The 13,607-nt window shown below is 43.5% G+C and overlaps 1 protein-coding gene across 6 annotated transcripts in view; it reads left to right on the top strand.

Annotated features, from left to right (window-relative positions):
• The window catches only part of PARG (poly(ADP-ribose) glycohydrolase), a 113,309-nt gene that overhangs the window by 84,730 nt on the left and 14,972 nt on the right, over positions 1–13,607 (top strand). For all 6 annotated transcript variants that reach the window (XM_044296739.1, XM_044296742.1, XM_044296740.1 and 3 more), the window contains 4 exons: positions 4,114–4,261; positions 5,063–5,141; positions 7,532–7,640; positions 12,068–12,173. In XM_044296739.1, the coding sequence (XP_044152674.1) occupies positions 4,114–4,261; positions 5,063–5,141; positions 7,532–7,640; positions 12,068–12,173 (442 nt within the window). The remainder of the gene's footprint in view (positions 1–4,113; positions 4,262–5,062; positions 5,142–7,531; positions 7,641–12,067; positions 12,174–13,607) is intronic.

The following is a 13,607-nucleotide window of genomic DNA, read 5'->3' as shown; positions in this document are numbered from 1 at the left end:
TGGAAATATTTATACATATCGCTATAGGGGATCCCAAATTCCGACACCATTATGTTAAAATCCTTCAGCTTATCTTCCTCAAAAATCTGATCTAGATATTTCATTCCTTTTTTCCCCCAATCTATATAATCTCTTATTGTTTCCAATTCCTTTAAATTAATATTTTTCCATATCGGTGTATACTTCAAAAACCCTTTAATCTCCAATATCTTCTTAATTTCCCCCCATACATATTCTACTCGATTTAGTATCCTATTACCAATATTTTTTTTCCCCAAAAAACCTGACTCCAACACCTCTAAGTGATTACATTTCTCTGAAATGTAGGATTCACACAGCTAGAAAAACTGTTAACACTTGGTAACAAAATGGCTCAATATTTTTAATAAAGACCAATTGAAAAAAGAACTTTTAGCACAAAATCCAATCATAAAAAAATTGCTCCCAATTGTTTACATAGCCTTTTAAGTCTCATATTTCTTTTATATTGAGAAATATATAGCATTGTCCACCCCCCTCACCACCACCACACACAAACATACACAGTCCTGTATGTGGCTTGGCCAGGAGCCTCCCTGGTGTGCCCTGTCTGCAGTAGGACAAAAATATTGTAAAGCTCCAGCCCTTCAGCTGCCACCAACCAGAGATGGAGATCAGCAGGAGATTAACCCCTATGTTCTCTGCAGTCATGCTGGAAGTGCTTTAGACTATCTAACAGTGGAGGCACTAGGAGTAGGTGTAGTGTTCCTTTAATAGTCTGGATAAGACATTCATAGGTGGCCACAGTGTATTCCCCAGCAACAGGTAGGCACAGAAGCGTAGGTCTGCTGTGGTAGAACAACATCAAACAATATCTGGGTTCTCAGCTTTCTGGAACCCTGTGAGTGTAGGAGGAATATTGCTTTCCATATAGAATTTTCAAGATGGGGCTTTTTGAAGTATTCCTGTTCCGATTAGCATTTCTGCGTTAGTTGAAAAGTAAGGTTTATATGTTCAGATCAGTAGTAACAAGTGCATGCTTTTTGAATGTTCTCAGTCAGATGGGTTGCCTCTGCGTGCTTCAGTTTCCTCACACAATCCAAAAACATTCTATTAGATTAATTGGGCTCCTATACAAATTGGGCGCAGTTTGAGGGAAATTAGCTTCGGAGCCCCATTGGGGACAGCAACTAGAGTGAGTAATGACGTTATCTGTATATTTTCTGGACTGGTGCAGTATTAAAGCAATGAATTAACTTGTTTTTGATGGATCCATGCCCACAATGTCTGAACTGGCAGCGAGCTTTGCATTGGGAGCTGCTTCTTTGTGAGGCATTACTAAATTATCTCAACGGTGGATAATACATTTCCATTCGGAGTGTTTTGACAGAAGCAGAATGGTCCCTAGGACCTGTTTTCCCACCGTGTGTTGTAGGCCAGTGATCCTTTGCTGATAAATGACATGGATTTATATGCCATGGACAGCTAAAGGTCAATAGGTTTGGTTGCTGATGTGAGATTGATGGATCTGTCTTGCCAAACTGTGTTTATCCGGGCATAGATATGTGATATGAAATCTAAAGGCTTTCCTGTCTGTTAGATAAAGAGCTTTGTCTTCCCCGTTTCCTTTTCATTCGCTTTGCTTAGTCTTACATCCTAAATGTTTAGCTGTGGTGCTCGCTCCTGAATTAAATCGACTTGCAGTAGGGACACGGTTAACCAGCTCCAGCGCTAAATCATTTCCGAATGGCAATATATGCCAGCCTTAATGCCTCGAGATTGAGATATTTGGTGCGTGGGGTGTAATCGTAGTCCTAGAGGTTCTTTCAAATACATTTTAAGTAAATGTTGCCTAAGATGAGGTAATCAAGCTATCTTGTAATCTGAAGAAAAGTGCAGGGTCTTTTGTTCCTTAGCATTGGGTATTCCCATCATGGTCATTCATGGCTGAGTTTGGAATACCCATCGTTTCCCAGTTCTGGAAACAGAGTATCTCACTGTCCTATTCATTTCTATGAGAGTTACTAATCCAGCATGGCACACCTCTGGCCGCTGTGTATGGCAAGTATTCCAATCCTAGATGGGAATACCCCTTTAAATAGTAAGTGTGGATAGGTTCTCACATTCTTCAGCCCATGGGCATTTTGTGTTTTAGACTGGCCATACAAATAATACCTCCATTTGTTCTGAAAGGGACAGGGAAGAGAGCTGCTGGCAGACTCCTCTGGCCATGGCTTACTTCCGGAGAAAACGGTTGTTTTGTGTTCCACAGCCCCAGGGGTGGACTGGCCATAGACCATTCGGGGAAATTCCCCAGTGGGCCAATAGGTAGGGGGTTGCCTGAGCCCCCTTCACGACTGTTGGCCAGGTACATAATGATCTAGTGCTCTCACCTCACCAGAGGCCACAGATGTCCTCCTACATTAAATAGTATGGCTGTCCTCAGGGCGATGAAGCAGTTGACTACTGCAGCGAGTTATGGCATACCATAGCTTCCTGTCCTGCTGTTCACCATCATAGGTCACCGGCCACTCTACGAGGCAATGTGCAAATGGCGCATGTACATAGGTTTCTCAGGCGTAGGCTGGGAAAGGCCTGTGGCAGGTTTTGGAGGTGGTGACTTGGAACCGCACACAGGTATTTTATATTTTCTTCTTGGCCACTTGGGGAGCAAACTACTGGGGGCACTGTAGGGGTCATTACTAGGGAAAGTCCTCCTCTGGATAGGCCATCAGTATCCGATCGGTGGGGGTCTGACACCCAGGACCCCCGCCCATCAGCTATTTGAGCTTACCAAACACAGTGCCGTAAATTTGATAGCGGCTGTGCTTGGTATTGCAGCTCAGCCTCATTCCCTTGAATGAGGCTGAGCTGCTCCTAGGCCAAGTGACACATGAACGTGTGGTCACTCAGTCTAGGAAAAGCTGGATAAGGCCATGGCGCTCACAGTAGCACCGCTGCCTTCTCAAAAAGCTGATGGGCGGGGAGGATAGGTCATCAGTATAAAAATCTTGGGTAATCCCAAAACCACAAAATGATATATCGTTCTGTTCCGCTCCTCCTGCTCTATAACCTACTGCCTACAGATCAGACAGCTTGCCTGGTTGCTTTTAATGTGATGTCCTCTCTCAGCTGCAGTTTGTTACAATGGGTCACATCAGTGAGGATAAGCTTTATTTGTCTGGATTTCAGAATAGGAGAGTTGCTGCTTTATTCAGCACTGTCATGACATGTTCCTAGCCTCTGAATTAAAATAATGTATGTTTCCAGTTACTATAATCTTAAAAAGGCCCAAAAAATGTAAACCCAATGTATATTAGACTATGGAAGCACTTTTCATTACGCAGGGATTAAAGGGGTATTCCCATCTTTAAAGAGAATTTTTGGTGTCACAATTCTGGAGCAACATTTTCTTAGAAATCTGCATCGTGTCCTTCCTCTGTAACTCGTTTCAGAAATGTATGCCTCAATTGACAATGGGGTGTTAGTGTTCCCCTTGTCAGTAGGATTGTCTCTACACACACTATGCTTACAGTACCAGACTATGTAAGGGCACACTGTATTCACAAGGAAAAGGATGACCCTCAGTTGTCAATGTATTCATCTTCCAGAGGAATAAATGAGAGAGAAGATTTTAGACTCAGAAAAGAGGTTTCAGAAAAATTATTTTATAGGATATTTACTAAAACAGTCATGGTCCGCTTTGAGGGGTAGTCAGAGTTAGGTAAAACCTTGAGCTGCCCCTGTGAATATGGTCAAATAACAGTAGAAGAGGTACTTGGCACTCTTCTTCCTTCTTCTCTGTTTGTTTCCAGGCTGCAGCGGTGACGTTCTGTGCACACAGGTCACCTCTGCACGTCCCATATACTGCTGAGGCCAGTGATTGGCTGCACAGTATGTCACTGCTGCAGCCAGGAAGATGACGTCGGCACTGCAGGACCTACAATGCTGAAAGCTGCATGGGCGAATCTTCAACCACTTTAATTGGGTTTTTAATTTTGGGTTTTCTAAATATGCTTGTAGTGCAGCACTGTATATCTCTAGCTTTAAATGCAGTGAGATTTATATTTTTCTTGTTCTTCACAGTTTTTGTTTATAAAAAAAAATAATAGCTTTTTCTTCCGCTATGGGTAGGTGGACTTTGCCAATCGCTATGTTGGTGGTGGTGTGACGAGCTCGGGTCTTGTCCAGGAAGAGATCCGGTTCATCATCAATCCTGAACTGATAGCATCGCGCCTCTTTACAGAGGAATTGGATGCCAATGAGTGCCTCATTATAACAGGTCAGTTTATTGAATTCCCTTCTAGAAGAAATATGAATGGTTGTGGCCCAGCCTCACAGAAATCTATTAGGATGACAGCCGGTATCAGAGATGCAGGACGCTTCCTTCACGAACATTCACCATCACCTTGTCCTAGGTGACATTGCTTCCTCGGCTACGTTTTAACTCTACATTTTGGATGGGTTTTTTTTGTCCTTTTTTCCAACCACTTTAGTATATTAGAGTGCCTGTTAATGAATTACAATGATACAATGTTCCATCCTATTAATGGAAATGGCCATTTCATCATTCTTGTTATGTGGCTGGCTGCCTTCCATCTCCTCGCTCTGGCCAGTCCTCTCCTTCTGCCACACTTTCTCTTCCCAATAAATTACATTCCTTGCGACGGAGGCTTCGTGACTCAAGTCTAATGGATGTAACTATGCAGCTTTAATTTGTGCAAGAGCTTGAGAAATTGGAAAGAAATTAAATTTACTGTGATTTTTTTACTGCATCTGCTTAGCATCAGCTTAGTAATGGTGATTGCCGGTGTCAGCCTCCTAATGTTATCCAGCCACAGGATGACTGAGCCAGGGCCCTGTTTCATCTCCTATGCACCGAAGAGACCTGAATATCTAGCAAATAATCTAGTTTTATATACCTATATGTCGGTGATTATGTCAGGGATAGGTACCCTCAGCATATGTAACCAAACGGGAACCATCTAGTTTTTATTTATTTTTTCTATTGTCATCTTAATATTTTTATATTCTGCCTGTTATCGGACGATTTTTAATTATTATATATTTTTTATATATATAGGTGCAGAGCAGTACAGTGAATATAAAGGTTATGCCGAATCATACAAATGGGACCGCGCTCATGAAGATGAAGCTCCACGGTATGTTTCCATGATCATCCCAGTATATGTCGTGTATTTGATGTGATGATCGGCAGCCATTACGTTAAACCTTTCTGTGACTGGCTGAAGTCATTTAAAGGAGTTGTCTCATCTCGGCAAATGGCATTAATCATGTAGAGAAAGTTAGTACAAGGCATTTACTAATGTATTGTGATTGTCCATATTGCTTCCTTTGCTGGCTGGATTCATTTTTCCATCGCATTATACACTGCCTGTTTCCAGGGTTACAACCACCCCACAATCCAGTAGTGGTTGTCGTGCTTGCACACTATAGAAAAAAGTGCCGACCTCTATAGTGACCGGGAGCATGGGAGCTCACATAGGCACACATGCACAGCAGCTCCCATCCTAACCTCCTCTTATCTGCGCTGCAGCAATGGTCTTAACTAGGGATGAGCGAATCGACTTTGGATGAAACTTCCGAAGTCGATTCGCATTAAAACTTCGTTCTAATACTGTACGGCGCAGGAGCTCCATACAGTATTACAATGTATTGGCTCAAATGAGCCGAAGTTATTTCTTCATAAATAAATTTGTACTGTAAAGACCATTTCCCAAACTCTGGCTTGGTTCCAAGTTGTACCTAAGCAATAACGTCGGCTCATCACAGCCAATATATTCTAATACTGTACGGAGCTCCTGCTCCGTACAGTATTAGAGCAAACTTTTATGCAAATCGACTTTGGATGTTTTAGTTAAGACCATTGCTGCAGAGTCGATTCGCTCATCCATAGTCTTAACGTATGGAAACAGGCAGTGTATAATGCAATGGAAAAATGAATCCAGCCAGCAAAGGAGGCAATATGGATAATCATAATACATTAGTAAGTGCTTTGTATTCACTTCCTCTACATGATAAATGCCATTTACTGAAATGAGAAAACCCCTTTAAGAGGAAAGTGAGCTACTAGACTGTGGTAATGCTTTAGTACTGGGTTTTATGCATTTTTAGTTTGTTAGGTTCAGCTCATGGTTGTGACATTCTCTTTCGGAGTTGTTATACTGGGCAGGCGTTTAAGGAAGAAACGAGAAAGGCTCCTATTGTGGAGTCTGATGGCCTCTCCGGGAAGTCGATGTCTGGTGCATAGTGAACACACGTGTATACTTCAATGCCGGGTCATTATCTGCGGAGCAATAACACAGATGGCCAGCACAAGCGTCTCCCTGTCCACCAAACATCCATTCCCTGTAGATATTAGTCACCTTATTAACATAAGGGTTTCTGGCCGATGAGGAGTCTCCTGTCTGGTTGTAGATGGCAATTGTGTCATCTTTACTACAATCGTTTGTCCTCCATACACTTCACGTTCGTGTCAGCAGCACATCTCCTGTTCATGTTACCGACCAGCAAGCATGTTTCTGCTTGCTTTAAAAGATCTGATCAACCTACAAATGAGTGTTTGCTCATATGTCGGCTGGTCACTGTGTGTTTTTATGTACAATCAGCGGCAGGGCCTTCTACATACACCAATGATGATTGGTCAAACATTTGTGGGAACTGATCATTGCTCCTCGTGAAAGGCCAAGAAGCAAATGCTGTTTTGTTGGTTGATCACATCTATTGCTACCCACAATAATGCAAGCCATCGGCGCAAGAATGATCAGAAGTAGTAAACGGTCATTTTTGCGGGACAATTTTTTGGGCTGTGTGAAGATCTGTGAGGAGGCTGTACCACCAAAACTATTTATCACCTATTCATACAATAATGATAAATAACATCACTTTGGGTCCGACCATTGGGTTCCCTGCAAGAACAAGGTTTCCAAGCTGAAGTGCACCTGTCCTATTCACTTCTATTGGACTGTCGGAGTGCGGGTGGCATGCTGTATTACCGTGCTTGTCACCAGGCAGAAATCTAGGAGCAGCATACCCATCTGCCAACTGCAGAATGGGTTAATGTCTTGTATGTTACCTCTAGCTTACTGTAGAGAGAGCTGCCTTTTTTACATAGTCAGTTAGGGCTTTTTATGCATTGGGGGAGGATTTCTATTGTAGCTGCAAATTAAATTTGATTTAATTTATTTTGTTTAGGGCTCATTCACACGACCGTATAAATGAGTTTGCATCCGGTCCTCAATTTTGCTGCGGACACCTTCATTTTAATGGGGCCACAAAATATGCGGAAAGCACACTGTGTGCTGTCCGCATCCGTTGTTCCGTTCTGCGGCCCTGCAAAAAATATATACAGCTTGTCCTATTTTCTATGCCTATTCCTATATTGCGGAACGCACACGAGCCGGTATCCATGTTTTGCGAATCCACAACGCTACGGTCATGTGAATGTAGCCTTATGCAGTAGAATGTATATCCAGAGCTGTCGCTTGCACTCGTGTCCGGTCCATATTGAACGTCCCTTTCTTTTATACAGGGACAGCTGGCAGAGACGTACCACAGAAATCGTTGCAATTGATGCTTTCCACTTCCGAAGTCATATTGAACAATTTTCTCCAGAGAAGATCAAGAGAGAGTTGAACAAGGTCTGCGATTTCCTTCTCATTTGTCTTCCGTTTGCTAAACCATTGCCAGGGATCCGATCACTTTACCTGCGTTTTTTGTAGAGAAAACAGCTGTCACTTCCAAAAATACAAATCTTTGATATATTTTTTTTATTGAATATGGTTAATGTTTTTTTTTTGTAAGTCTTAGATCTGTTAGCTAGAGCACAGAGCCATAGCCAGCACTGCCCAGGACACCTATTGAATCCAGTGGCCGCCATGCGCTGCTCCACTCTCCCCGCAGCACCAGTTCCTGAGCCAACTTAGTCAGCCCTCACTTTGTCCTGCGGTTAGTTAACTTTATGTATGTACACAGCCAGATGGAGCAGGCAATTGTCAGGAATGCAGTGTGGAAGTGAAGAGCTGCATCTACATGTAGCCCCTTGCTGTTACTTGCGCTCCGTGGTCCCCCCGCCAGCCCGCACCGCGCTGCACTAGAAGCTGACGTACACACATCGTCAGGACATAGTGCATGTAAGTGCGCAGTATGACCTGACGCTGTGCAGCGCGAAGAAGAGGAGGATGGAAGATTTCTGGAGTGTTGGCAGTGCCCCTACAGGAAAGGTAAGTATTTTATTTCACTGGCGCTGGGGACATGGCTAGGAGGTGGAGATGGTGGCACTGGGGGGGAGGGGGGGGTAGCTCATGGCATGTGGGGAAAGCTGATGGCATTGGGGGGGGCAGCTGATGGCATGGGGGAACCTGATGGCATGGAGGGGGGGTGCGCTAATGGGTTTTTATAAAGGAAAACATTCTTTTAATTTGTTTTTTGTTATTAGAGTACTCGATTAATCGTTGGAATAATCGGTAGAATACTAGATTACAAAAATAGATAGCTGCAGCCCTACCAGAAACCATGATATAGGCATCCACATCAACGCTCGTTCGAGTGATTGCTTGCACCTTTACTCGGACAGATTATTCGGAACGAGTGTCTGTATTGCGGTCCACAAACCACGGATCTGCAAAATATGGACACCTACAGTGTGCAATCAACATTTTTCTCACTCTCTTTACTAGAAATGACTGTTCTTGTCCACAATATGGACAGAATGGGATGTGTCCTGTAATTTGCAGACAGCACACGGATGGCCTCTGTAAATTTGTGCTTCTTTCAAATGCCATCTTTTGACGAAATTCCCATTGTTACTCGGGTGTAAAACAAGTCGTGAAAATGTTCTCTATATGAAGCTCCAGAGGAGTTGTAAAAACAGTGGCGTAGTCATACAGTCACATCCCAATGTGTTATTATGCCGATGGATCAGCACAAGGAATCAAATGATTTTGTCTACCTCTTTTGGCTGTAAATTACTATTTTAAATAACTTTGAGGCTGGAAATCTGCGTCGCTGCACTCCAGGGCATCCTTCTGCTTCCACTTTTATGTCGGCATTGAGGACTCCTTTTAATCAGTCATCCCGCTTTGGTGCGTGGCGCGCAGAAACATTGATTTTCATTACTTCTTTCCGCAGGTAAAATATTAGTCTGTGTAAAATGTAGAAACCCCCTGTAATCAGTCAGCAATTCTAAATGAGGAGTACATTTCCATTTTCTAGCTGCTGCTTTGCGTAAGATAAATTTTGTTTTCAGATCCTGCCTGCTTTTAATAACAGCTCATCGATCAGCCAAAAATTGGCCCTAAAAAGAAACCGTACGAGAAGGGTCGTACATGGGCGACTTATCCATTTTAAAAGTGCCGCAGACAGCTTAATTGGCAGAGTTGAGGCACAAACAGTACTTACATTTCAAGTGAGACCAGGAATGTTAAGGCGTCTGAAACATTTCTCTACCAAGAAGGCATTACTCAAGCCTCGTCATAGACTGGGTGCATTGCTATAGTCAGTGATTGGCGGCAGCGATCGCATGTATGCTGTTTTTTGTTTTTTATTGTAAGCCATTTTTTGTCATCAAACTGGACAACCCCTTTAAGTTCCATGTTTGGAGAATGGTTGATTTCTATTGTGTTTGTACATTGAGTTGTTTGTTCTCATCAGAAAAATAGCTTTCCTGTTATGGCAACAAGGGGCACCTGCTAAATTTAGTGTAGTATAGTATGCCAAGCGCAGCGCCATGCATTGTATAGTGGCTGTGCTTGGTATGGGACTGACATCACAGGCTGAGAAAGAGGCCACAGCACTTTCCCCAGTGCCTCAACTCCCTCAAACAGCTTACCGGCACGGGTGACGCGAGTACGGCCCCCGCTGATCTGGAGGCTAGGCCATCAGTATAGATCCACCAGATGACCCCTTTTAAAAAAGTATTTGAGAATGAAGCCTTTTTGTGATATCGTCTTGGTATTGAACTGAGTGAATATGGCCATGAACATGAGCAAATAGTGGTCTGAAGCCACCGACTTCTAACAGTGTAAATGAGTGTGGGCCTTCCCTACAGCCGATATTGGGGTAAAAGGGATCAGACATGCTGGGCTAAGTCATTTGCAGCAGATTGATTGTCTCAAGTGTATGGCCAATGTCTCAGCTCATTCTCATGGGTCTCCGTTATCACATCTAACCACACAAATGGCCTTCTTTATTAGGAAACGTGACTCCCACTAACACTCCCCTCGTACAAAAATTCAGCCAAAGAAGGCGTCGTTTTAAAAGGCTTTTCCGAGACTTTACTACTGATGACCTATCTGGAGGTCATCGGTATCTGATGGGTGGTGGTCAGACACCCACCGATCAGCTGTTTGAGAAGGCAGTAGCGCTGTGGCCTTCTCCATGCTCACTAAACACAGTGCCATCCGTTTGTTAACGGCTGTGCTTGGTATCGCAGCTCTGCCCCATGCATTTCAATGGAGCTGAGCTGCGTCTAGGCCATGTGACGTCACGCTAAACTGAGAAAAGGACGTTTGCGCTACTGTGAGCGCCAGCACCCTCTCAAACAGCTGATGGGTGGGGGCCCCCCACTGATCAGATACTGATGACCTATCCAGAGGACAGGTCGTCAGTAGTAAAGTCTCAGAAAACCCATGTAAGATTATGAGCGTAGGTTAGGTGTCCGGACTGACTACACGTTTCTGTAATGAAGACCATTAGAAACATGCTGACACTAGTCTCTGTGGGACATTGGTTGTGTGTTTTAGCGGCCGTGTGATGATTGTACATCACGATCCCTAGTGGACATTGATCCTGCTGGACGACATCCATGTTATGCCTGTTACATTTGTGTGTCAGAGTTCCTCTTATGTATTGCCTTATTTTAGTTCATAAACTGCACCCCACCCCTGTGGCGCCCCATGCAGCCACCCACTCTGTCTGCTCCTGGCAGTGGTATAACCAGTATACTACCACACTGTTTTGCATTTTTAACCAACACTTTTCTGAATGATGTGGTATTTTTGTGTCCTTCAGTAGACCTTCACTTTGTGTGTAATATCTGCTTATGTTGTCACAGTTGAAGAAATAAATAGCGCGGCATGCAGCACTATTTTGTACAGTAAAATGTCAGACACCATTTGGAACCTTGTTGGGAGATGTTGGTGTACATCGTAAGGCCTCATGCACACAACCATTGTTGTGTTCCGTTCCGCAAAATGGGGTTCCGTTGTTCCGTGATCCGTTTCAGTTTTTGTTTCCGTGTGTCTTCCTTTATTTTTGGAGGATCACCAGACATGAAGGAAAGTAAAAAAAAAAGTCTAATTCAAGTTTGCCATGCAAATGATAGGAAAAAAACGGATGTGGAAGCGGATGACAATCTTGTGTGCCTCCGCGTTTTTTCACTGACCCATTGACCTAAATGGGTCCGCGAACCGTTTTCCGTGAAAAAAAAAAATAGGACAGGTTATATTTTTTTGACGGACTGGAACCACGGATCACGGACGCAGATGACAAACGGTGCATTAGCCGAGTTTTCAACGGACCCATTGAAAGTCAATGGGTCTGCAGAAAATCACGAAAAACGGAACAGCGGACACGGAATGAAACAACGGTCGTGTGCATGAGGCCTAAGACAGATCTGTCACAGTTTGACTTCCATTTCTCTGCTTCTATGATGAAACAGAAAAACGGAATTCACAACACCAAGGTGATCTTAGTCTTAGAAAGGACCCGTCTCCTCTCCTGACATGTCTGTTTCAGCAACTACGTGCATCCCCATGTAATAACATTTCTGGAGCATCTGTTCTTACTGCACTAAAATGTGCCATTCCGTTATTATTCCTGCTAGAAGTTCTGGATGAATTGCTGCCCGTTTACATTGAAAGCCCACATGGGTGTTACCAGTTGGGGGGGTGATACTGACAGCACTGATTGGATAATACCAGACACCCCAAACTGGTATTGTTATTACGTAGGGGGGTGTAAATATTTGCAGGAGAGGTTGCATGTCCTCTCTAACCACAGTCACTCCTGTAATAACATGCTGCAGTATTTGCATCGTAAGAATTCATATTCTCTGTTCCTTTATCAGGCATACTGTGGGTTTTTCCGAGAAGGAATCCAGCCAGAGAATCTGTCGGCAGTCGCAACAGGAAACTGGGGCTGTGGAGCCTTCGGCGGGTATAATAGATTAAAAGGTACATAGAAGATAATGTCATAAGGTTACATTTATATTCTGTCAACTTCCACATGTGACAAGTGGACAGGAGTTGCTGACTCTTGACCCCCTTGTTCTCCCCATGGCACAAGGCGCGGCCACCTCTAAATTTTGAGCATCCAGCTATACAATTTATTGTAATTCATGGCTGAGGGGTGATGAAATATTAGCTGTTGTCAAAATAAATGTTGAAACTCCAAAGAGTGTTTTTTTCTTTTTTCTTAGTTTAGCCAGTTTTTTTTAAATTAGGTTTATAGTAGTACAATAGCCTATAATACAATAATGCAGTACAATAGTAGTACACTCGTTTACTAATAGTATAATAGCCCACAAAGCCAAGAATGATCTCTACATAGAAAACTGACCAGTGTATCAGGCACAGCTTGTTAGAGGAATAATAATAATAATTATTATTACGTTTTCTGCTTGTTTCAGAACTAAAATATAATACCTACATACAGAAAATATGTGCATATGGTTTTCTTGTTTTTCATTGTGTCAGGCAACTGTTGATTGACAGGTGCGAATCTGTTGCAACCTTAAAGGAACAACCTGTGGCGTTCCCCAGCATTGACTATGACCTTTTTAAATGCCTTATGAAATATGAACGTTCTTCCAGACACAAGCTGAACTGTGTCATTCAGCAACTTATTTGCATGTCATATAAATCACGGCTTGCTGCCATAGGGTAACATGGGAAAGGAGGTGCAGGCAATACTTTGCAGTGTAAAATTACAGAATTTGGATTATGTTTTATGATTAAGAACAAAATTGCAGTTTGAGGCTACTTTCACACTAGCGTTCGGAGCAGGTCCGTCTGATGTTTCATCAGACGGATCCGCTCCTATAATGCAGACGTTTGCATCCGTTCAGAATGGATCCGTCTGCATTATAACAAAATTTCTAAGTGTGAAAGTAGCCTGAGCGGATCCGTTCAGACTTTACATTGAAAGTCAATGGGGGACGGATCCGCTTGAAGATTGAGCCATATGGTGTCATCTTCAAGCGGATCCGTCCCCATTGACTTCCATTATAAGTCTGGACGGATCCGCTCGGCCAGGCGGACACCCGAACGCTGCTTGCAGCGTTCAGGTGTCCGCTCACTGAGCGGAGCGGAGGCTGAGCGCTGGCAGGCGCATGCATTCTCAGTGGATCCGCCTCCACTGAGAATGCATTAGAGCCAGACGGCTGCGTTCAGGGCCGTTTGTGAGCCCCTTCAAACTGAGCTCACGAGCGGACACCTGAACGCAGGTGTGAAAGGAGCCTTAGCTGTCTTTTTGAATTCATCTAAATACTCCAAAACCTACTGGTCCAAAACAAATAATGCACCCAGGTAGAAATGTCAGATTGCTGCAAAACTCCGCTTGCAGTTAAATGTCCCTTTACACTGGCCGAGAATCAGCCACTTCATCCA

This window comes from Bufo gargarizans, chromosome 6 (genome assembly GCF_014858855.1).
Source record: "Bufo gargarizans isolate SCDJY-AF-19 chromosome 6, ASM1485885v1, whole genome shotgun sequence".
Classification (NCBI taxonomy): Eukaryota; Metazoa; Chordata; class Amphibia; order Anura; family Bufonidae; genus Bufo; species Bufo gargarizans.
Note: the sequence above shows the minus strand (reverse complement) of the source record. Positions and strands in the feature narration are given on the sequence as shown.